General features: G+C 45.2%; 1 protein-coding gene across 2 annotated transcripts; it reads right to left on the reverse strand.

Moving 5' to 3' along the window:
- Positions 1 to 1,342: 1,342 nt before the first annotated feature.
- On the reverse strand, positions 1,343 to 24,568 carry SETD7 (SET domain containing 7, histone lysine methyltransferase). 2 transcript variants are annotated; one of them, XM_052815778.1, is made up of 8 exons: positions 24,459 to 24,568; positions 19,130 to 19,259; positions 14,059 to 14,260; positions 11,788 to 11,977; positions 10,027 to 10,108; positions 8,983 to 9,100; positions 8,535 to 8,692; positions 1,343 to 7,548 (listed from the first exon to the last, which is right to left on the reverse strand). In XM_052815778.1, exons 1-8 carry the CDS (start codon positions 24,496 to 24,498, stop codon positions 7,368 to 7,370), a joined length of 1,101 nt encoding a protein of 366 aa, XP_052671738.1. In that variant the 5' UTR covers positions 24,499 to 24,568; the 3' UTR covers positions 1,343 to 7,367. The 2 variants fall into 2 exon arrangements, with proteins under 2 accessions (XP_052671738.1, XP_052671728.1); XM_052815768.1 differs by lacking the exon at positions 24,459 to 24,568 and adding an exon at positions 23,413 to 23,580.
- Between the last annotated feature and the right edge of the window lie 722 nt (positions 24,569 to 25,290).

Raw genomic sequence — 25,290 nt, forward strand, 5'->3', positions numbered from 1 at the left:
GGCGGCGGGCGGAGCCGAGCCCGGCAGCGGGGCAGGTACGGGGAAAGCTCCGGCTCCGCCTCCAGGAGAATAAAAAAAAAAAAAATTAAAAAAAAAAAAATTAAAAAAAAAAGGTTCCAAGCCCCCGGGCCCGGCTACCGCCGCCGGCCCTCGGCTCTGGGGAGCGGGGAAGGGCTGCCCGTCTTCTACAGAACTTTTTTTGCCTTTTTTTTGGCCGCAGCCTTAAGCGCTGCTTGGCGTGACATGTGTGCGCCGTGTTCTGAGTTGGGGAAACCCTCTCTCCATATACTGTTAGTGACTCGTGTGATCAGCTTGTTTAGATTGACGGGCAAGGGCTCCTCGGGCACATAGGTGCCCTCATTCCCTTGGGAAGAAAGCACAAGAACCCACCCAAGCACCTGCAGCCAAATCTGGCCCTAACGAGCACTGCACTACAGCATGCCTACTACCCTTTAAACGTTTTCAAGAGGTCAGTTCCTGGGTTGGCTATCATTTCTTTAAATAAACCCACAGCACCTCGACTGTAACACCGGAACACAGCCAGGCTGGGTGAAGCCAGCCGCCCACTGCAGCACATCTTCAGGTCATCTTCCACACGGCTTGACTTGGAGATAACGCCAATACATAGCAAGCACTCATCCTTTCAAGCTTTAGGGACTGTGAAGGTTCAGTGGCCAAGGCCAAACAAGCCCCTTCTCCACCCTTGTAGCGACGGGAAAGCACAGCCTTCGCACACCTACACTCAGGTGCAAGAGCCCGTGAGCTACCACAGCAATTGCAGAGATCACAGAGGAGGGCAGGGCAGGCACCGAAGCAATGCCCCTGCCCCTTTCCTCACCACCCACCCACCAGGATGCCTACAGCTAATTAATTAGGGGACAGAGGAATAGGTTACCTGCCTGGAAGGCACCGCTGCTCCTTGCTGCCATGCCTTCCTACTGCCCCAGAGTCAGCAATGGCAAGAGAAAAATACACCAGTGCATGTTCATGTGTTTTAAAATACAACTATTAAAGACACTTGGGCATACACACACAGGCAGGATGTTCTTCCATACCACAACACTGCTAAAGCCCATGTTATGTGCACTGAGAAGAGAGAAGCGAGTAACAAAAGCAGCAGAGGTGCCAGGAAAAAACACAAGGCAGCGGCGTCGGGAGTGTTCTGCTGTTCGTTCACTATTAATATAATACGGCCTAGAAGTGTGTTAACTGTGCTACAAACCCTGCTCCCATGCATCAGCAATAACTGCAGCTGCAAAGCAACCACACAGTACACAAGCAAGGGGGAGAGATCAGAGTATGCCCAAAACAGTGACACACAAATAACAAGGAGAGACGACAGTTCTGTTGAATATTTTAATATCTGCATTGCCTTCATAGCGCAATTAAAGCAATCTTTAAAATTCACTTATTACAAATGTTTGTCAAGTCTATTTTTCCCCAGAAACATTTTTCTTACTTCCTTGCACATACACCCAAACACACTATAAAAACCTCATTCATAACGTCAAAGGAAGGGCAATCATCATTCATGTAAACATCTTTCTTAGAGTTATCCATTTTTTAAAAGTCATGAATAAACCTACAGATGTTCAGTAAGGCTCATAGTTCGAGTACAAATGTCATAAAACACCTATCAAGTACTGTATACAAGTTAAATACTCCGGGGTTAACTGTTAACACACGTATAAGCTTACCCCAAGGATTATTCTTTAGCACTTAGTTCTTCAGAACAGAGACACCCAGTAATTATGGGCTAAAGAGTATTAAAATAGCAGAAGGCCCAGCAGAAACTGTAAGTAATACACAATTTTAGTCTGGATCTTAGCTCAAGAGTTAAATTCAGTACAGTTACAGTAGGAAAAGTTTTCTAGGAGGAAATCTGCAGAAAGGAACGATGGGACCGTTTGTACAGTATCACAGAGGGACAAGCTGAGAGGTATGTCCTGAAGAGGTGACTGGCCTTGCTATTGCAATTATTTATGACAGCCATGTGTAACGCTGCATAAATACTCTCCCAAATAGCAGAAATGACCATTTGTAATTGTAAAGATCATTTGTTGCATCTCCCCTTTAAAAAAAAAAAAAAAAAAGTATCTACTTATTGGTAATTGATAACACTCGCATCTTACAAAAAGACATCCTTTTAAATTTGGTTTAGATCTTACTGGAACTTTTTTTTGTTTTTTAAATATTCATTCTACCATGAAAATATTTCATACAAACATCATTTTACACACAAATATGTTAAAACTTGTGAAGAGGGTCTTCCCACACTCATGATTTTATGGCTTGAACATTTAATTGCTTAGAATTTTTGTATATATATTTCTCCTGGAAAAAAAAAAAAAAGTAGTTACAGTAAAACTGGTAGGGAAAGAGGGCAGGAGCTTCAATTGCCTGAAGACAGAAGAGGGCTAAGAGGAGGGTCCATTCAACAGATAATGACCTTAGTGTTCAAAACCTTTGATCTGGGGCAAGTAAACATGCACTCAATCTTGCACCTTTTTTTTTTTTTTTTAAAAAAAATAATCCCTTATAAGACTGCTTAGAAATGCTTTGTCCAAAAATATAGTTCTCATGTTTCCAGTACACAAAGCAAAAGGAACAAGTTCTCCCCGGGGCGCAGGTGAGCGTGAAGCCCACTTACACCCACAGGTAAAGTTGCTCCCACGCCTGCGTTCCTCGCCCAAATGCTCTCAGCATACGACAGTGCAGTGAGGAAGAGGCGTCTAATGCAGCACCCCAGCATATAAGGAGACACTTCAGCAACATTGTTTTCAAAGCAATTGGTTTTTTTTTAAGTGCTTGGAGGTGAATTCCTCAGGCACCCACAGCTCCAGCAATTCTGCTGTGCCAGAGGAAAACAAAGCAGCAGATAACCGGCTCTGTACAACTTGTTACCTCATCGCAACGGCAGCATTTTCCAAAACGACTATCAAATCGAGTGAAAGGATACAAATCAGAGAGGTCTCTGGGACAGAAGTGACACTGCACAGTTCACCAAGCGGTGAGCACCGGTTTCGACTGAAGGCCAAGGGCAGCCAACTGGGAAGAGAAAAGCGGCAATTTCCACCACTTCTCAGTTTCTCGGACCAGATGGGATACGTTGGCTACTCTGCTCCTCCAGTGCCTGGCAGAGGGTGAGAAATCCCTGATGGCACTCTCGCTTCCATACCAGCAACGTACTACAACAGCCCCGGGAAAGAAACCACTGCCACTGCCAACTGCGTGCAACACCGAAAGCTCCGCATCTGAAAAGGCTGAACTAGAAAGACCACCTGGTGGCTCCCGAAACATGCAGCCTCCCAAGGCCAAGCAACCGGCCTCCCAAAGGTCTCAAAACCTGCACGAGTCGCCCAGGAGCTGCTGGATCTGGGCAAAAGCACGGGCCATCCTAGCAGGTATTGTTGCAACTGTGGAAAAAGTCAAAAAGCTATCACAGCTCTCCCTCTGATTGCTGAAGAGCCTTACCCATGTATTTCCTTTGACTTTTTCAACAGTTAAGGCTTATATGTATTTATGTAGGTTAAGGTTTTTCTTAATTATTACAAAAAAAAAAAAAGGAAAAAAGCCTTTTCAGATTTGTGAAGGAAAAATCAGGTATTTTAGTAGATCCCAAAAAGTAAAATTATAGCACGAGACTCAACTTGAGACACCCCCTCTAGGCCTAAGCCCTTTTCCCTCTTATCCAGAGGAGTGACCCAGCAGCAGGTAGCTCTCAGCTGTAACTTCTCATGCTCTCTTGTCTCCAAGATCAACCGGTCCTCCAGAAAACTAAGCTTCTGTATTCTTGGTGACAAAAAACAGTGCTGCCATAGCAGGAAGATCCACTTAAGATTTTGTGGTTTGTTTTTTTTTTTAAAGACAGACTATCAGCAGCCTTTAGTACAGGCTGATACAGGCTCCTTCTCATAAAGGAGCTCAGGTAAACCCTCCCATCACAGAGGAGCCACATGCAGCACTGCAGACCAAAGGCAGACATTGGGAACTGAGCCGTACCTGGAAAAAGCAGCAATTCCAGGTTCTCTTATGCCACTCTTTAGTCACAACGGGTACTCCGAGAGCCAGCTGCTCACCCAGGCTCAGCTGACAGGCTGTTTCTGTGCCGACAGGACAGGTCTTTGGCCAGACTCTGAGAAGTGGAGCTTCTTTACTTATTGCATATTCACCAATAGTCAGCTGCTTTCAACAGGCTCAAATGGATTGCTTTGCAAATGACTGCTTCCTCTGCTCCAACTCAAAACCATGTTTTGGTGTGGGTCTCGTGTTACTACTGATAAATAGTTTTACTGAGCTGGTCTCGCTGTCTAGTGAGCCCCAGAAGCTGAGCTGCAATACGTTGACCAAGTTAAGGCATTATTTGGAGTTATGTAACTAACTTGTGTTTGAACCTGTGGTTGCCAACGCACACCTCTCAAAAACCTCTGAAGGACACACTGAGCCCTGAGCCCTTTCGCTACCCAGTGGCAAAAACCACCCCAACCATCTCCACTCGAACAGACCACAAAGAAAAAGAAAACAAAGAATTAAAAGGCTTGGTCCTGAATCAAGCCAAAGCAGCTTTATAATCACGACTTTTATAGAAGGTTGGTCACTGAAGAAGGGATCTATAGGAGGACCAACAGATTTTAACAGAGCAGAGAGAAAAAGGACAGTAGAGCTAACAGAGACAATAGCCACAGCTGTGGCATACTACCAGGCTACAAGCATACACAAGAGCAAGAGAATCCGCTTGACTGTCACCAAATTAATGGCTTTTGAGAACACAGAGAGGATACCTCAGTGCCTTTTTTTTCTAGAATTTCCCCATTTTAGAATGCAACCTTCAAACCTGATGTGCAAAGAGCACCTATCTTGTATTTATCTCAAAAATCAGGCAATATGAAGACTGACTATTAAAACATAAGCAACTCCACACAAAGAGGAGATAGCAGAGGGATCGGAGACCGATCAGGAATGAAGCCAAAGGAGCTCCAGAGATCAGAACGTTTTAAGCACGGTTCTCTAGCAGGCACGAAGAGGCCAGCAGTCCAAAGCAGGTTATCAAGACTGTGGAAGGAGCTACCATCCATTCACAGCCAGGTTCAGTCACGTATCTTCCCTCTCCACTTCCCTGCTCTTAAACACAAGCCTCAGGTTTGCAGACTTCATGGTCCTGGCAGAATAATCCACAGGATGCACACAACAGCTTCCTACCAGAGAGGCAGGCTTTTCTGCAAATGGCTGAAACAGCAATGACCTAAAACAATGACCTGTGGGCAGGCAGGGAAAGATCAAGACATGCATATTTCTTTTTGAGGTTCATTTGCTGAAGCTGTGCTGCCAATCAGCCTTTGACGACTCTCCCTCACCTGTGAGGCTCAGTTCTGTCTCTGCATACTCAGCCGAGTCCCTGAGCTGTCACCTCTGCCAGCCACCTGCCTTGGATGAGAAGCGGAGCCATGGCCCGAGTCTCCAGCGCGAGGAGATGGGTGATGTCAAAGCTCACATTCAGATCACCGCTGGAAGAGTGTCAAAAAAGCCCTGAGCCTGCTTGTCCCCTGCCCAGCACATGCGCAGAGTAGCTTTTGTGCGAGCTTAAATGGTGAGATGCTGGAAAAGCTTTGTGACCAGTCACAGGGACTAAACAGAGCCCCACGTTAGAGAGGTTCTTATTAATAATTCCTAACTTTGTACAGGTACCAAAGCAAGGGTTCTCAGACTGCACAAAACAGCAACCTCATCCTTCCACTTGCAGGTACCAACCCAACATACTCTCCGTGTCCAGCTCTGCAGACAGCCAGACACCTCCAACCGTTCAAGCAACCAACCAAAATGTGTTGCAATAGAAAGGTAGGTCTGATTTCCAAATCATTTATGTTACATATATACAAACTTTTCTAAACTACAAACATTTAAAGAAAGTGTTGTAAATGCATTTGAGTTTTTCCTAAGCTGCTAAACCCAAAAGAGAGCTTCAGAGTCCCAGAAGGGCTCCAGTATCCAGACCGAGATGATACATTATTTCTCTCTTATACAGCATTAGGCAAGACCAGTACAGTATCTGAAAAAAAATGCACAACAATTTCCCTACCCCTGAAAAACCCCAGAACACAGCCCTGCAGATGAATATTCACAAGCCCCCACTGTTGGCTGCAACAAAGCTATGGATTGACCGTTGTTTCTAAATATGAGCAGTGAGAGATGTTTTTACATTCATTGTTCGTCTTTCAAAAACAATCTTTTCGTATCTTTTTTTTTTTAATTCTTATTTTGATATCTCATACTATATTAATTTATTGTCTTAAACCAGTACTACTAAAAGACGACTACAAGGCTATATTCTTTGTCAACTGAACACATACAAAAGATACAGCTCTCCTTAACCAAGTACTACAGCCTGCCCTCAAATACATACACCTCCTTTAAGAGAATTCATGTGAGATGCAAGCATCTCATTGCTAGAACTTTTGCCTTGAGAACGGGCCACTTTAACAGGTGAAATACACAAACCAGCTCACAAACACTAATGCAAGTAAAGTGCTTGCCTTCAACAACATGTACTTCTGTAAGTCCTTCAAAAAGTGAATCCGTTTTCTCCTTTCAGAAAATCTTCATGCAAAGAACGGCTTCATTTGCGTGTCATAATCATAAATTAAATAAAATAAGCCAGCCATAAAGGCTAGATAAATATTAGGTTTGGACATGTTGCTATACTATTTAGAGAGCCACAGAGACCAACACACAGCACTCTCACATACACACACAAGCCTTTCCACTAGTTAGAAAGGATTTTCTCCTGCAAAAGAGGATTTGTAGAAAGAACAACGTTCAGACAAGAGGAAAGGGGAGTTAAAACCCAGCCTCCTATATGCTAATAAATAAACTGCTCTATTGCAAGATTCAGATCAAAGGTTTAAAAAGGCAAAATTATGCTACTATTAGAGAATATCAAAATATTACTGTTATCATCACAAGTGGCATATATGCAAAATGCAGTTGCACAATAATGCCTAGGCAGATAGAGAGCAACACTAAGTCTGCCGACTAAAAGTGAACGATATACCCATTTTAGTTTTCTGTCTAGTCTTTTGGCATCTTTGCATATGGTGCAAAAGCAGAAGCTACCAAAGAATATCACGTCTCGTATAGAATATTAAATAATTTCTCCAGATAAGACTGGTGCAACGATAGCTAATTTTAAATCTGCTATGAGTAACACAGTCAAACCTAGTTAGTATGCAAGAAACTTATCTCTTAACACAGAATGCAAAGTTATGATGCAACAGCATGAACAATCCCTGGTTGTCCAGTTTTCAGTATAAAGGTAGTGCATAGATCCAAGTTTCTATTTCAGTTTGCTGAACAGAGAAGGAGCTCCCATTTCACTTTTGCTGGGCAGCCTGGAAAGCTTTCAGTTCCAGCTGGTACCACTCCGGTGCTTCTGGCCCGTTTTGCCCAATGGGGTTGTGATCGTATCCGTAAGCCACTGTTAACTCTTCATCCTTCTCCACAGCCCTGATGGTACGGATACACTTGATAGGCCCAAAACGAGGGTGAACAAACCTAGACAAAGAATAAAACACCTTTGCTAGGCTTAGCCATCAATTCACAGACTCTGTTACCCCTTTTACAGTTTCAGAAGTCATTCACGGTTCAGAGTAATATCACATAATCTGACATCAGATGACTAGATTGCTTTGAGTCAACCTTATAAAGACTTTAAGTAATAAGGGCAAAAATATCGATATATTAAAGCAGCTTTGTGTAGCTCTATTATTTGAAGTTTTCCGACTGTCCTGCAACGTTGCTTGTTTGTAATAAATAAAGTTAATCACTGCCACATGCCTTGGGCTTGCAGAGGTAAACAGCTGCATGACAGGAGAACAGTATAGATTATGACAGACTGGAGAGCACGGAAAATTGCTCATCTTAATTTCCTTAGTACAGGTTACCTACCGAACAATCATAACATACTTCTGTACACCTTCTCCCAGGGTCCCACAGTAAAGGGAACTGGCTTATTTAATGAAGGAAAACTATTTTCTACATACATATCTCCACAGGTCTGTCCATTTATATGTTGGTATGAAAATATTTATACCCTTGAACATATGTATACATCAGAAGTTTCCTAGTGCTCTGCACCAACTGCAGACCAGCAAGATGCTTGGTCTACGAGTTTCAGAAATGACAGCACATCAATAGCGCTGGTCAAGTAGTTCAGCAAATACGGTGCAGTCCTAGCCAAGCTAGGATTTAAAGAGCCGTGCTTATGCATTTTGGAATCAAGAGGCAGCTCCTAAAGTTCGTAACAAAATTAAGACAGTTGCAAACTTCAAGATACTCTATGGTGTAAGTTGCAAGAGACATCAAGCAACCGCAATGCCAGCCGGTTTCCAACTCTGCCCAGGTGAGCTGGAACTCCGTCAGTGCCTGGACCTGTTACTCCCAGCCCCACCGGCTGCTCCTCATTCGGCTGCCCAGAAACACCCTGCGAGCCCAGACTGCCAGGCTGCAGCTTCCACCCTGAAACACGGGACTCTACTTACGGGTCATAGATGCAGTTGGGAGTGAAAGAATGGTTGGCCTTATGCCCCAGCGAGGCACAGTACTTGGCGGCGTGGTTGTAGGGCTCTGGCACGTCTATGACTGTTTCATCATCCAGGGATATTGTATTTCCATTGAGGGCCCAGTCTCTGCCGTCTACCTAGTTTGCAAGGCAAAAATCCAGTGTGTGTGTGTAGGGGTCGACTTTGCCAGCAGTTTGAAAGCAAACATTCAAATATATGCAACTAAAGCTTTTCCTGTATGTCATTTAAAAAAAACAACCAACCACCACTTTTTTTTATATATAACTAGGTGAACATGCACTTTATTTCAATTAAACTCCATCATATTAAATCCTAAGGGTGGGGAGGGGGTGGGTGTAAAATCCTACTTAGAAGAAGATTTCAGAAGGAGCAATGAAAATCAGACTGACTTTTTTCTCTCCTTTACCTCCTGGTGTGTAATTCGCACTCCGTTGTAAAAGGACATAACTGTACTGGCTTCTGCTGCTATTTTCGAAAATAACCCTTCTCCAGCACTGGAAATGAGAGAGACATCAACATACACCCTACAAGGGGAAAAGGGCATGGGATTAGTGATTGGCTGCAGTTTTCATTTTCAAGAATTATCATCACAACACTACTGGCATAAAGACTAATACTTCAGTATAATAATAAAACTAATAATAATAATAATTCAAAACCTCCAGTTGCAGCTCCTTCTCCTTCCTCTCTTCCATACGTTCCCTCTATTTTGGCAAAATGAAGATTTGGTGGGAAGTGGGGGCTGACTTTATCTATCAGTTTGATTTTTTTTTTTTTTTAAAGTGCCAATATACTATTACTCCACAATGATGGCTTCAACTTTGAAACACCCTCAATAACATACCAGAATCCCAGAGGTCCCCACTAAGCTGAGATTGCCGATGTGTACATGCACAGATTATTACTCCACTGGGCAAGAGTTTTCAAGGTTTTGACATTACAGGGTTGTCACAAACAGTATCTGACTTTCCTCTAGCTTGATGATTTACTCTTGCCACTTTGCTACATCTGTAGGGAGGGGAGAAAACTTTGTACAGCACATGCCATCCCGCGAGACACATCGAATGCAGCACACTGCAACCTGAAGCTAGTCACACATCTAGAAAATAGGGAACAGCGTACTTTTTTGGTCAGAATGTTGTAGATGTGGGCTATTACTGGAGTCCAGGACTTGACTGAATGTCTTTGAAATGCTAAGAAATCATCCTAGTTTAATCTCTGAAAAAGTATTGTTGTGTTCTATCCACTAGAGTGCAATTGTATTGTGCGAATCAAAGAAATTCAATCAAGTCAAACGCTGACTGATGTGCAGTAACGGGTTCCATTTCACAAACCCTTACACACTTTTTCTAATTTTACATGAGAAAAGGTTTGCAAAATTAGGTCCTAAAGATGTAACAGCAAAGAAATATGGACAATACTGAAAGGGAGGAGCAGAAAAAAAGCCTACCTCTCTGACTCGTAAGGATCAGGAAGAAGTGCATTTGTAGAAATGCAGGATGAAGTAGATTTGTCAAAACTGTATACTGGGCCTAAAAAACCAGAAATCAACAAAGGAAATAAACTAACTGGCAGTACTGAAAGCATGCAACCCTTAACTTAATCAAGACATTAAAAAATTACATTTTAATGACTGCAAGAAAGAAATGTTATGCTTCCAAAAAAAGGTATTAAACAGAACTGCACCTGTAAGAAGTCTTCAGTGAGATACTGTTTCTTGATTATTTTTTCTGCTCAACATACTAGAGTAGCAGTATTATCACAAAAAGGTGATATATATGTTATTCAAACTACCAACTTTTAAAGAAGGACTGGAACAGTCTTTCAAAACTGACCCTCCCAGAGTCTCTAATTAAAAAGTAAAGCAAAATTTAAAATTATATATTCAATAACACATTAATTATAAAAAAACTTGGACTATTTCAAACATGAAATGTTTTCTAGTCCAAATTCTGAAGAGACTTCAGCCAGAAGATAGTGTTCAGTAATCACAAAGTACACTTGCTACAGTCATTTATTTCCTGCCATTAATAAGCAACTCAGTGATACAGCTCTAATTATATCCTTACATCCCTCTACAATCAACTGCCAGAGGACCATCTGGGAGACAGGTTAAGAATGCGGGTGGAAGCAAGATGGGAAAAAAACCCAAACCACAATATTACAAAGTTTGATAAAAGCCCGTTGTCCCTGGTGTCCAAGGTCTGTTCTGGCTGAAGGCAGCTTCCTCTGGAGTATAATTCAATCCTGTTTACAAAGCACAACTGTACCCTCTCAGAAGCTATCTTTTAAGTTACATTTTGATTTGCTATCACAACCGAGAGATTTAAAAAATAAAAAGTCACATGCATTTGCTTCTCAACGCCTTTTCACTGAGTTTTATGTTCTTATTTCATATCAAGTGAGACAATCTTTGCTGGCAAAACAGTAAATGCGTTAGCATGGTCACTGTTTATTACTCATGGCCCTGCCCTCAGCTTAACCCACTCACCTCCAAAACATCACGTACACCTCCGAGCAACAAAACTACCCCAGAACTACAGGCCCAAGGCACCCCTGCCCTGGAGAAGGAGCACTGGCTACGTGGGTCAAGGGCAGCACCCTCACCCCAACCATTTCACAGCCACTTTCTATCAGCAGGGCTAGACAGACTGAAGGGTGCTGGTGAATCAGACTGTTACACAACGACCGAATCTAGTTCACTAATTCCAGCCCCTGTGCCCTTTCAGCCCCGTCACACCGATGCCAGAACATTCACAGTGCTAACGTTTGCTTGCACAAACCCAACTGGCAGAGCTACAACCAAACCATGGCCTCCCTCTCCACTTTTAGCTATTTTACTAACAAAACAAAGCCTGTAACTGTGCCAACATTAGCACGGTTAAGCAGGTTTTCACGCTGGCACAGATGGCAACGCTGCTGTGCCAGGAGCAGGACTGCGCCCAGGAGCACGCAAGAGAAGGGTTACGGTTATGAAACGCGGTTCAGCAGCACCACCGCATGGGTCACTTCCCCTTTTGTCCCAAAGGGATGGCTCCACGTGCCTTTCTGCCCAACTTTATAATTTAGAAAAGGGGCTTCTCACTAATAGACTTATTATCTCATCGCAGCCAGCCTTTAGAGTCTGTAATAGGGAACATTATAGTAACCAAGCTGTTGGCAGCGAAGAGCTGGTAGCAAGAATACAAATTTCTGTGTTAGCTGAACTTACTGCCTGGTACTACTTCAAACTGAGGTTTCCCATCCTCTACAGATGTCAGAGTTGCCAGTTTTGCTTCTATCATTTCTCCATCTATGAACCTTCCAGAATACGCAGTCTTTCCATCAGGGTACACATAGGCTATTTTCTCTCCAGTCATCTCCCCTTCTTCGTTCACTTCTCCCACGAGGCTGCCTCCATCCTGAAAGCACGGGCAAGAAAGAAAAGGCAGAGCATTTAGTTATACTTTACTGTGTTCAGTAAATGAAAAAGGTTTTTCCCAACTTTTTGAAGTAGTAATCTAAGCTACGATTAAGTTCAGATGCAAGATCATGAAAATGTGAGTGAGAAACAGACACATGAAGCAGCTGGCTGAAGTCATTCCAGTCAGGATAAAACTGACAAAAGAAATGAATGGGGTTTTCTGTGTTGCTTGAAATAGGCAAAACCCAAGTCTTTCCTTCCATGTGACACAAATACTGAGTTTCAATTGGCGATTTTTTTATGTGAACAGTCTGCAAACCAAGGCCCAAAGCCACATACAAACTTTGTCTGAGTTTTCTTAGTATGATACTGTGCTGGAGGAAAGAAAAAATTAAAACGCTGCCTTGCTCACCGCTAATTCATGGTACATCAAAAGAATTGAGCCTATTTAAAAAAAAGGAAAAGATTTGCTGCATGACTGGAGAGTTTCTCTGTCCCAGCATCCCCCCACAATGTCAGGTGGTACTCGATGAGAACAACTGTTTGCTGAAAGCCATCATCAGCAACACTCTTCCTCTCTAAGGTTTACAAATTTTAGCCCTGGGCTTTGCCATCTGTGATTTGCCTGCAACTCCGGTTAGGTCTATTTACAGAATTGCAGAATGAGATGCATAGATTAGCACAGGTCTAATGACTTCAGGTGTTTATTTCAAAAAGGATAAGGAAACATTTTCAAATAAGGCCCTGGAGCAAAAACAGCAGGTGTGATGTCGAAACAGACTGATTTAGATCAAGACTGCTGCACATAGACTCTATTTCAGTGGCACCATTTTGTTCAACTCCAAGGATGAAAGAGCTTCAAACATACTGTAGTAAGGAACAGTGAACCTTAAGTTTGGGTACAAATTTGTGCACATAACATCATGCAGAGAACCATGCATTAACAATTGCTTCCACAGCAAAGGTTTTTTTGAAACATCTTGCATCCTTTAGGCTGGCAAGATGGTAAACAACCTCTAAATATCCACATTTCCAGAAGGTACAGCAACACTTTGTCAGCTGGAAGATGAAAGAGTAGACGTATCACCTGGAGGGTCAGCTGTGTGTATTTTATACACTAGTACTGAAAAGCTGCTACTTGTTTGGCAGCATACACCAAGCATTTGTTGATTCTAACACATGCTTAATGACAATAGTGAAAACCAGTAAATAAAATGAACAGCCAATGGTGAGCATTTGAAATTAATCTGCAACTGAAGTATGTGCAATATGTAGCACTGAAATAGACTGGGTTTTGACCAGCAGCTTAATTACATACAGATGTTTCCCCCTCCTCAGCACAAGGTAAAGGTTGAAAGGTTCAACTCTGGAGTGCTGTGTAAGGCTGAATAGGAATTAAAATTTTAAACATTTACGTTAAAAAAAAAACCTAGAAACCAGTACAACCATTATTGGCCTAACTAGCACGGTTATAAAAGCACATCAAAAATTTCTCCAGAGATTTCCAGAGGAATATCTGAGTGTTTACCAAGAATCAGAAAGATAAAATTCTAGCCTGCTTAATGAGCAAAGCACTTGTCCACACTCCAGTCAGAGGCACAGCTCTCATACCAGTTACATCTGATTTGTCAGGCGAAGCCAGGCTTCACAACATACCCTGCAGAAATGGGCGAAGTCTCCCCTCCTAGTTAAATAAGAGCAGCAGGTTGCAACAGCTTGCACGGCTCCCATGCTCCTCACCTGCAGTCAGACTACAGAGTGGCAAAATCACCAGCCCAGCCTTCCCAAGGAGATACACATAAATGTACTTCCAAGGGGCTGGGTTCCGTGGAAGATGAAAATAGTGGCAGCATTTCACAGCCTTGCTGAATCCTGCCTACTGGGCAAACGTTCAACACTGAAAAGGTTTAACTGTATGTTGGATTATCCAAAACCGGAATGCACAGATCTTCCACTCAGATTTTTGTGTGTTGATTTCTGGATAACTGGGTCATGGTGGATATTTGTTTCAGCTGGGGAAAAAAGCAAGATACATAATTGTACTATTCTGCAATGAAGACAGCAGGTGGTTGGGCTTACCGGGTAATAAATCCAACAAACTCCATGTCGAATGTTGTCTTTATACTGGCCTTTGAATATCAGCCGCCCATCACTGTCATACTCCTGGGCTGGTCCATTCAGCTCTCCATCCACATACATGCCATGAAGGACCACTCCATCCTCGTAAGTGTAGATTCCCTGGCCTTGCAGGGCATCATCAACATAGTACCCTTCCAGGGTGCTGGTAAAGAGAGAAAGAAAACAGCAGTGGAAGACTATTCACCTAAGGGGTGAGCCCAAAGCCTTGGCAAGAGGCACAGCACAACCCTGCTCTTCTGCTCGCCATTCTACATATTATTGGTACAGAGGGGCTGAGGGAAAACCTTCAAGAAAGTCAAGTCCTAGAAGGAGGTAACTGTTGACGCCTGGCTTGCTATTGCTGGGTACCCTACAACCCTCCCCGAAACGCACGCCACCACTGCAACAACCACAGCTTTTCTTCATTTTCTCGGTGGCCTCTCCCCGAGAGCCCAGGCTGTCGCGGGGCAGACTGAAAGGTTTCCTGGAAGGCTCGGTGGCAGCTGCCGGGGCTTACTTGCTGGGACATCACTTCCAGCGTCTCTCCTCCGTGTCCCCCTCCAGGCATCGCTATCCCCCATGTCTGAAACCCTGATGCACTTGCTAGTTTCAACCAAATTTGAGGGGCGCAAGGGGATGGGGAGTAGGAAGGTAAACCTGACTTCTCTGGAAAGCCAAGATGAAAACCACAAACTTTTTCCTACAGACCTCCAAAAGCAGAGAACAACTTACGCTGTCCTTTCACCAGGGTGCGCTGCATGGGCACAGCATTATTAATCTAAATTACATTGCTGAGCTTTTTTTATAGGCTGGGATAGCAAATACAACAGCGAATGGACACTCACGGTCAAGGAAGAAATTATTGCTCAAGCAGGCTACTCCCACATTAGGATTTTCTACTTCCTACCAGTTTGGACCTTTACTGACATCTCTCTGGTGAGATGAAATTGAACTGCCATACGGGTGAACCACAACAGGGCACAAACCGCAACCTGCTACCAGTTCAGCATTAGCTCCCTAGCGATACACTTAGCAGCAATCTGTACCGGATTTGCTAAAAGCTCTGTCATTTTTCATGTATTTCTATTAAAATGGAACATGGCCTGTCAAACAGAACTAGTTCTGCACTTGGCTTTGAACAAAGAAACATTTCACTTCAGTTTTGTCTTGCAAACCCTTTAGAAGGAACGCAATAATATCTTGCAATCTGCTTCGCTTCCTTTCTTAAAAAAAAAAGGCTGCTGAGAGAAACTACAAAGAATTAAAGATAACCGTAAAAGAGGATCTACTCAGTTATTTCTTTCTCAGGTTAGAACTAGCATAAGGAAATACAAACTGTTTAGCTTTTACCCCAGCATACGTAGCTAACAGACAGCTGCAGTACACATACTTTCACTGCATAATTCTTTTTCTGATGCAGATGTCTAAGGTATAAGCCCAAACAGCATCTAGGAGCACACAACTCCACGTGTTTTACAAAACTTTACAAAACAGATTTTCAAGAGTTGTGGAAGGAATGTTTTCTCAGAATTGACTTTCTGGTTTCTAAAGCTTCACTCTCTGTTTTTACATAACTTTGGCAAGCTGGCTGAGGCTTCCATGGGAAAATACACTACATTAAAAGCCTCAATGCAAACCAGATGCAGAGCCGGAAGGGGCAGGAAAGCTGTTTTACTTTTCAGTTGGATGAATTTCTTGATCCAGGTTGCTACAGAGCTGTACAGACAGCTACAGCACCACAGCACAGGGAAGGAGCAGAGCAGATGAGGGAACCACCAGAAATCTGTACACTTACTCAACTATAAATGACACCACTTTCTCCTCTAGTTTATCACAGATCACCAGATTTGAATTTCATTGTAGCTGGCAACACACACAGAGTCCACATGTAGGACTGCTCTTTAAAAGCAGCTGCCACCCCCAGTTTATCTAATGAAACAGACCAAAAAACCTTGTCACCTTTAATGGTATTAGTTGAAGTTAACAGTTGCTAAATTACAACAGTGCTTCAGCACTGGAAAAAATATCTTTTCTTTTACTGTAACTCAAATCTTTAGGTTTTCTTTCACTGTATTAAGCTCCAAACAATGTCCAAAAGATCCATCTCTTTCTACTCTCACATCATCTACAGAAATCAAAAGAAAAACACCGAAAGAAAGAATTCCATGTCTTTCAACCTTGCCTAAAAAGTCAGGTTCTCTAAGACTTCTATACTTTTCACAGTTTTTGAGTTATTTCCACCCTGCTCCCCCCTTCTCCCTCTCTCTTTTTAAGCTCTCAAAGTATGGTGTCTGCAGCCAGACACAATACTTGCAACTAAGACCTGACCAGCGCGAGGAGGAATAAATAAGCTGTGTCTTGCATAAACAAAATATTGTTAATACAAACTCTGAGCTAGCCTATATTTCTCCAGTTTGCTTCTCAAATTATCATATTTGTGATAATGTCAAGTTTTACTAAAGTCAAGATTTATCAGATGTACTGTCTTCCCATTATCCACCAGGCCTAGAAGGGATCTAGGATACCCACTACCTAAAAAATAAATCAGTGATAAGAGTTGGGGGGTTGGGGGGGGTGAATACTTACTGCAATATGCTTCCAAGCATGAAGTTACCTTGATAGACCCTGATCCATTCATCACTCACTCCCTGATCTCCCACCTTTCCCTCTATATGGGAACACTGAAAACTTTTTCTTAAAAATAATACCGTTCTCTACTGTGTTCTGGCAGATGTCAGTTTACAAGCGTTTCTAGTTAAGGGAGAACAGCAGCTGCAGCTCTGTGCCAAACAGCTCTCCTGCTCACAGTTATTGCGCAAAGTGTTTTGTAAAGCGCACTCCCGTGAGCGTTAGCACCAACGAAAGCTCAAGTACATGATCCAAAACAGGGAGTATGCCAGAGGTGAAACTTCTCTCTCCGAAAGAGTATGTTGGGTTTTGTTGCATTTTTGAAGGGGGAGGAAAAGACAACTGATATTTCATTCCAGGTTTCCCCACTCCCTTAAATAATCAATGGGAAGGGGGCAGCTATTCCAATAAAGTGAAAAGTTTTCACTGAGGCAAACGAGGCAGCCAACCCTGTTTCCCAACACTCAAAAAATGAGAATGCCTACATCGCTGCCAGTCCAGCATCTTACAGGACTCAACTATTCCCAAATAACAGACCTACAGCAGTTCAGCTGTCAGCCTTTACCAGCAGCCTGTGAGGGAAACAGATCCGGGAATGCTGAAACCGGCTAACTTACACACAATACTGTAAGGGGAGAGGTGTTTTGAGAAATTTTGGGGATTCATTTCTCTTCTTCATAAACACTCAGCCTTGCCCATGGCACAGTTAATGGAAACAGCACATCCTGTTTTATGCCAGGTCATTCTTCCTGCAACACGTCATGACATCTGAACGATCCACTTCAGAGAGCAGCTTACTCTTGCTAGCTGGGCGTAGCTAGGTAAATTGCAGTATCTTTAGTAACTAGCCACTGCTCTGTTAAGGCTGCTTTAGCTCAATTAAAATAAACTTAGGGCAGGTTATAAAAATATTCCATTTTCCAAAACCACATTACAGACTATTTGTGTATATTTTCATTCTGCTAGACCCTGAAGTCATACAGCAGCCAACTGTTCCATTTTTTTAAGGGTTATGAAAATTAAAAAAAAAAAAAAAAACACAAAAACAAAACCAGAAGAGTTGGCAACACTGAAGCGGTACAGAAGAGGCTCAGCAGCAGCCTGAGTTTTCCCACAGAGCACTGCCTGTACCCTGGATTACTTGGAGGAGCAACCCTACAAACAAAATACTGGGTCAGTTTCTCTGACTGTACAATCAGCAACTGCTCTGCTGAGATCATCAACAAGCACAGAAGTGTTATGTACATGTGTCCACAGAGATGCTGTCTGCCAACTTAAAAAAAAAGGCTATTTTAGAGAGGTCAGCTGCTGAGCAGTACTGATTTTCAGTTACTCATACAAGATTTAATAAGCCCATTACCAACAACAGTGGGGATTTTTCTTCATCCAAGCTTGGAGGCCTGATCAGTTTCTGCATAACTGAATAAATATATTATCTTTCTCATGAAAAAAAAACCATAATCCCCAGTATGAAGCAATTGCAAAGGCAAGTGCAGACAAGGAGCTGACTCACTGAGAGAGCACAATACCTCCGCTCCTGCTCAGAAGTTCGCTGAGCAGGAGGAGAGTAGACCCGGCATGACTGTCAGTTTAACGGCTGCTATTCATAGTGCCACCGACAGCTGCAAAACCATGAAGAATCGTGTCATTTTATACATCTGCTGCTCCTTTGGAGGACGTTCTGAGCAACTGCAGAGAGAAATGCTGCAGTTGGGGGAAGACGTACAAGGTGTTCATAATGAAGACCTGAGAAGAAAATACATGCATAGGCAGAGACTAGCCCAATTTCACTGTCTTAATTCCTGGTGAAGAAAGGGGAAATTATAGGGGCTTTTCTGAAAATAAAATTGGGCCACAAGCAACTTGCAGAGGATTAGGTAGACTTGGGAACAAAACCTGTATTTAACTCAGTCCTTTAACCACTAAATTTTCAAGACCAAGCAGAGGGTAAGCCTCTCTGTCAAGGTCCTATGTCTGTGCGTGAGGTCTGGCACAGGGAGCTCCCAGTCCAGCTGCAGTCTCTGTATAGGCCTGTAAGACCAACAAAGAATTCCACCTGCAGTTATGCACTTGAACTTTGTAGTCCAAGTCGTCGTGAGCGTGGTTTCCATAGCTCTGACCACCTCCCAGTTCTTATGGTCTCCAATTAGTTCATAACTTCTACAGTGCTAAAAGAGCTCACACCGCTGCATTTTCCCACCAGGAAACAACTCTAGGCATCATGTTACATACAAAGCCCCCAAAGGTATGGCTACAGCAGCAGTAGAGAAAACCTTCCAGCTACACTTTTTAATGAGAAAGCTTATCCAGAAACTCAGCAGCGTACAATCAATGTAGATTAGTTTTGTATCGCTGCAAGCAGGGAGGCAGAATATAGAAGAAAAACTGAAGAGTCAGTATCTACCTTCCATCAAAAAAGAAGAACTTGCCGCGGCCATTTTTCTCTCCATGCACAAAGTTTCCCTCAAATCTGTCTGTCGATGAATAGGTGACTGTACAGAATCCATGTGGCAACCCATCGTCATCTAGATGCCCTGAAATAAAATCCAAAGAGCAAAAGAACACATTAAACATTATATGAAATTGCAAACCTGTTCTGATTACGTAGATGCTTGAAATGCAGTAGCTCCCAGTAATCCACAGTAATCCACACCAAAACATTTGTTAGGGACAGTGATCAGAGATTCAGTACAACTGAAGTCTGTACTTGTGTAACACACCATAATACTATGCCCTTGCAACATGTCAGTCAACTTGCTATTTCATATTTTAAATGCAGCTCTCCAGTGCCTTTCTCATGTGTTCATGCTACATCCCCCCATCCCGATCCCTTTCCTAGCCATATCAGTTTTCCCCACTACAGCTGTTGCACATGGGGAAAGCGGAGGGACGACACACTTGGATCTTCATCTGCCTGGGTCTGTATTTTACAGAATACAACCAGCCAACTCTGATTAAGTTAAAGCATAATAAGGCTCCTATTGCATCTCCATCTGCTTCTTCAAAGCCAAAAGAAAATGGAAGGAGTGTTTTAAACAATTGTCTAGTTTACCTGTGAGAACTTAGGAGTCCTTAGCGCTGCGTTAGCAGGACATTGCTCCAACTGCAGAATGAAGATGCTCAAGCTCAGCAGGCCTGCTTTAAGCACAGCAATACACCAGACGCAGGTGTAACAAGCTCCCATCGTGACATTTTATCAGGTATAAATTTTGCATGAAAACTTATGTCCAAATAAAAGCTAGTGTATATTTACATTCTTCCATGTTTCTAAATAAAAACTGACCTCTGATCCCGAGTCTCTTGGTGAGGCATACAAAGCCTATTAGAGATGAGACAACGCGGACATCCACTTCTACAAGCTTTGGGTCAAGCTCTTCCCTGACCAAATTTGTGCAAAACTGAAAAGGTTCAACACACATATGGAAAGGCAGAAACAATCTCCAAAGTGACAGGGAGTGATTACAGCCCAGGCTGACGCAGGCAGCAAGAGGCACTTCAATATTACCAAACCTTGAGTCCTACGCTCAGAGAGAAAACAAGCTATTAAGACAGGAGTGGGAAAAGCCAACCACCCATGTGGCTTCAGAAGTCCATCTATTCATGCCCCGATTGCAACAGGTCCACAGGGTTCTGTGAGGACAAGGGTACCCAGAGGGCACACGCACACCCACGTGTTCTTCTCGCATCACCGTAAGCTACTGCTTCCTTGGGATGCTTCACAGCCCCTCAGGGACATCACATACAGGGCATGGTAAGGATGTGGGGCAGCACCTGGTTACGAAGTCCTCTCCTATGAGGCGCATGACCTGCCCTAGCCTTTTAATACAAGAATGATTGGCAGAAGAATGCCAGACAGCACAGGATACTTTGCCAGGATATATTTCCAAACTTTTGTCTATTCAATGTAAAATTTCATTAAAAAAAAAAGGCAAGACAAAGATAGAGGAAGGAAAAAAAAGAACTAAGTGAATGTTCCTCAAAGTAACCAAGTAAGGCTGTACAGGTTTATAACCCATCTCCTGCACTTGCTGCATTGAGTACGGAAATGCACCTAGAAAGAAGGCGTACAGGAGAAAATAATGGTGAGATACCTGAACTCATCCAAGAGCCAAGATTCCTTCCTTCACCCTTCCCACACGTGCTCCCGAAAGTTTCTCTCACTCCTGCTCTGGCACTTGCCTAGCACCCTCTGCAAGCAGCACAAGTCACTAAGTTGGCAGAAAATTCCTCCCTTCGTTGTTTTGTTGCTGGTTCGGGAGGCTGACCCCACATCCCACCACCATGGCAGAGCTGGGAGCTGACCCGTCCCTCTCGGGGGTAGCAACCCACCTTGCTTCCAGTTCACCCAGCTCACAAAACATCACTGCGCTCTTAAATTAAGTTCCCAGTCCAAGCTAGATTGAAAACAGTTAAAAGTTTGAAAAGTTAGTAAAACCAATCAGACACTGCTTACTGTCCAAGCTGAGAGAAGTAACAGTAAAAAGAGAGAGCAAAAGGTGTGTGTGGGGAGCTACATCACTAAAGGCTTTTAATAACTTTGAAGAGGAACCCTTTAAAACAGAAAGGGTGGTGTGTTGCTCTCTCAGAACAGAAGAAAGGCTTTTCTCCCTCCCATTCACTTAGGACACCTCTTTTTGTAGAAGGGAAAAGTTTTAGCAGTTATGTCAATTTAATTAAAAGGTCAGGGAAACTTCCGATGTGAACACCTCTTCTAGAACCAAAACGACTATGTCAACATTTAATTAAAAGTTAAAGGTTTCCATTTTATCAATATGGGAAGGGTATACTGGTGTAAGTTAACAAACCCTAAACAATACAGTACTAGTTTTCCCCTCACTGTAGGAGCAAAACTTTTATAAAACATTTGGATGAAAAAAAAAATATATATATATACTGACAGTATTGATATGTTACACTATTTAAAAAAACAACAAACGTGCAACTTTGTTCTCTGTGACTATTCCGTTTTGTCAAGATTTTGCTGGAATGCAAAGCCCAACACAAAAGCTGCCATGCATATACACAGCACGCATGTCAGGACTTTTGCACAGCAGGATACAGACTATCCCAGAGATTTAAATGGTCGGCTTTGATCCGATGGCCTCTATACAGAGACTTAATCTCGGCCATAGTACAAAGAATCCAATTCTTCTAATATGCTAGAGATATTCCCCCATTGCAAAAAAAAAAAAAAAAATCCCCCACAAAACAAGCAACATTCAGTCTCTCTTAGTCAATAGGGGAAAAAAAGCGATTTCAAGTTTGATTACATAGATGCAAATTCTGCTATATGGCTGAGGCCTTAGGCTCTATTCTGTTCCAGATGAAGTCAATAGAAAAAAAATCTTCATTATTTCAGTGGGAGCAAAGCAGAGTGTTCTACTTCCCTTTCTCGCCTCTCCCCTCCATTTGTGAAAACAAACCCAAAACGTCTAAACGTATTTTCAAATTATTGTAAAGCCTCACTTTTGTTACTTCCTTAAGGGTCCCTCAAGATCTCCCCTTAAGCTCAGATGAACTTTTCAAGAAAAGAAATTACACTAATAGGGGCTAGTTCACAATGCAGCACGATGGGGCCACTTACAAAAAACACTGATGTATACAGACCACAGGTAAAAGCCCTTTACTGTCAGTATTACCATTACTTAACAGAAGACATACAGTGTGCACCACCAATAAAAGATTCTGGCCACAAGGATGCCAGATGGATGTTTTAGGAATAACACCAATAAACCAACACCCAACCCCCATCCTCCCCCCCCCCCCCCCCCAAAAAAAAGAGTGCTGATTTCTGTCATACTTCTAACTTCCTTTGGGTACAGGCAAAACCACCCAGCCAGACTACTCTCCCCCAAACAGCACCCTGCTTCTGTATCACTCAGAAAAACACACGCTTTCATAGACACTGCTGAATAACATATGCTTTAAAAACTCGTTTCCTTAGCCCACAGAAACACTAAGCAAATCCATGATATGGCAGAATGCTTTACCTGTGATATAAGGATCAAAACTGTGACTCTCTGCCTAAGACCCAACTGTAATCCCTCGATTTGAGGGGCGGGGAGGAAAGGGAGGGGAAAAGACATATCTGTTAGGGCACACCTCATCCATAGCACCCTGCGTCTGAAGAATCTCACTCCCTTCACAACTGTGTTTGACACAACAAAGCTTCTCTTTGGCTCTGTTACCACATACCTAGACAATAAATCCAGATCCTAGCAGCAGCTGCTTAGCTCGCATCTGCTGTTAAACTAAGCTGCCGTGCTCCATGCCTCCTTCGGAGAAACGTGCTGCGAGGCCTAATCCTCCTGCCACGAGACACAAACAGCCCACCACCGAACAATGAGAATTACTGGCATCCCATCACGGGCAGCTCCTTACTTCGCGTGCTTAATCCCAACAGCTGAAAATCCAGGATTGCTCTTTCGGGCAGGACGATGCCCTGCGAGGAACCTTTGGGGAGCAGGCGCTTTCACCCACAGCCGGCACGCGTGGTTCAAGAGCTGCACAAGGCAAACCCGTACCGCGCTCCTAGACGCCTCGCAGGATGACAGCACGTCGTCGAGCTGCGTCGCTGCGTGCCGCCGTTCCCATTAGTAATGCCTTCCAGAGGCGTGTGCCTCTCTTTTAAAACTCTTAAAGGGTTAGTTCTCCACTCTAGCACAAAAGGGGGTGTTCACTGCTTACCAGACGGGCCTTCCCGCTCCCACACGGGTGACTCGACGCCAGCTCTGCTGCCCATGTCCATGATGGGTAACTTCCTCCGGCTGCTTTTTCTTTTCCCTTCTCCGTCTGCGCTAACCTAACCGTGGCCTCCGAGGGCGCCTGCCCCTCGCTTCCAGAGCCCTGACCAAGGGCAGCTGTACCCTGATAACACCGACCATCCCTGAAGGAGCCAGCTGAGCTCCGGGAGGAAGGATTCCTCTTCGGCAAGCCTCGCCACCACGCTAAAGGACGCGGCCGCCGAGGGTACACCGCCGGCAGCCCGCACGGCGGCTCGGCTGCCGGTACCCGGCTCGGAAGAGAAGGGGCAGCACAGCCCCGGTACCGTACCGTACCGTGAGGCGGGAGAGGCACCGGCCCGCCGTGCAAACCACAACGGGCACCGGCCGCAGGCGGCAGGAGGTGCGGGCTGAGAGCCACCGCCTGCACGGGAGACACGGCAGCAACGGCCAAACGAGATTTTTTTTTTTTTTTTTTTTCCCCCACGTTAAGAGCGGAGTTAACGTCACCACCGGGCTCAGGGGCTGGAGCCGCACGCCGGGGCTGACACCGCCCCGGTGGGAGCGCTCAGCGGCGGGAGGCAGCCGAGGTACGCCAGCAGCACCGGGCTGCTGCCGCCTGCCCTCAGCCAGACCCGCCCGGCCCCACCGTGCAAGCGCCGCCGCAGCCCAAGCGTCAGCCCGGTACCGGCACCAGGCCCGGCCCCGCCACGCGGCGCTGCTCCCCCGAGCCTCCGGCCGTGTCGTGTCGTGTCCCGTGTCCCGTGTGTGTGTCCCGTCCCCCCCGCCGCCGGTCACACACCGCCACGTGCGCGGCGGCCCGGCAGCGCGGCCGTTGCATAAGCCCGCTGATGTCATGCGCTGCCGCCGGCCCCGGGCGCCCCTCTCGGGCCGCCGCCGGCCAGCGACCCCCACACGCGGCACCGCCCGGCGCCCGCCTCTCCCCTCCCTCCCGTCCACGCCCGCCGGTGCCGGCGGCCCGTTCCGCTCCCCCCCACCCGGGGCAGGTACCTTCCACGGTCTCCTCCAGCGTCTCCTCGTCGCTGTCCATGGCGGCGGCGGCGGCGGCGGCGGCGGGCGGGGCGCAGCCGCGGTAACCCGGGCGGGCGCGCGCGCGCCGCCCCGCCTCCCCTCCCCTCCCGCCCCTGTGGGAGGAACCGTCCCGTAGCCCCGCCCCCCTCTTCCCCAGGGCGGGAGGGGCGGAGCGTGGGTGTGGCTGAGGCGCGCGGCGGCCGCAAGGCGGGTGGGGGGGTTCAAGGCGCAGACCCCATCCCCCTCCTCCCCCCCTGCCCGCCCTGACACAAAATGGCGGCGGGCGAGGGGAGGGTGGTGGTAGGAGCCGCGAGTTGGGCCGGGTGTCAGTCGTCTCCAGTGGAAGCGGCGCCGGGCACCTCGGGGAGAGCGGATCCCCCCCCCCACGCCTGCTAGAGCCAGGCGGACGGGGAGGCGGGGGCTGCTCAAGCGAATTGAATTTCTGGGGACGAAAACGTTCCTAACGTGGCACGAAGCAGCACGGGCGGCAGGAAAGTCCCAACCCATCCAGGGCTGGGCCCCCGGGGCACTCCTGTCTTGTAGCGGGCTAGCAGCCTTGGGCTGCTGCTCCACATGGCGTTTCTGCAGTTCACCTCATAAAGTAGGCCTCCTTATGGACCCCGACCAAGCACCATGACGCCACTTCTCCCTCCCCTCTCCAAGAGCCGCTCCTAACCTGCTACTCTTGACGTTGCGGGATTTAACTGCCAAAAACACAGGCTCTTGGAGGTCAGTTTTGCAGGACGGACGGGTGACAACCCCAAGCAGTGAGTGCGATTTGTGAGCTCTTACCCAGGGGACGCGAGGACGG

This window comes from Harpia harpyja, chromosome 2, assembly GCF_026419915.1.
Source record: "Harpia harpyja isolate bHarHar1 chromosome 2, bHarHar1 primary haplotype, whole genome shotgun sequence".
In the NCBI taxonomy this organism is placed as follows: domain Eukaryota; kingdom Metazoa; phylum Chordata; class Aves; order Accipitriformes; family Accipitridae; genus Harpia; species Harpia harpyja.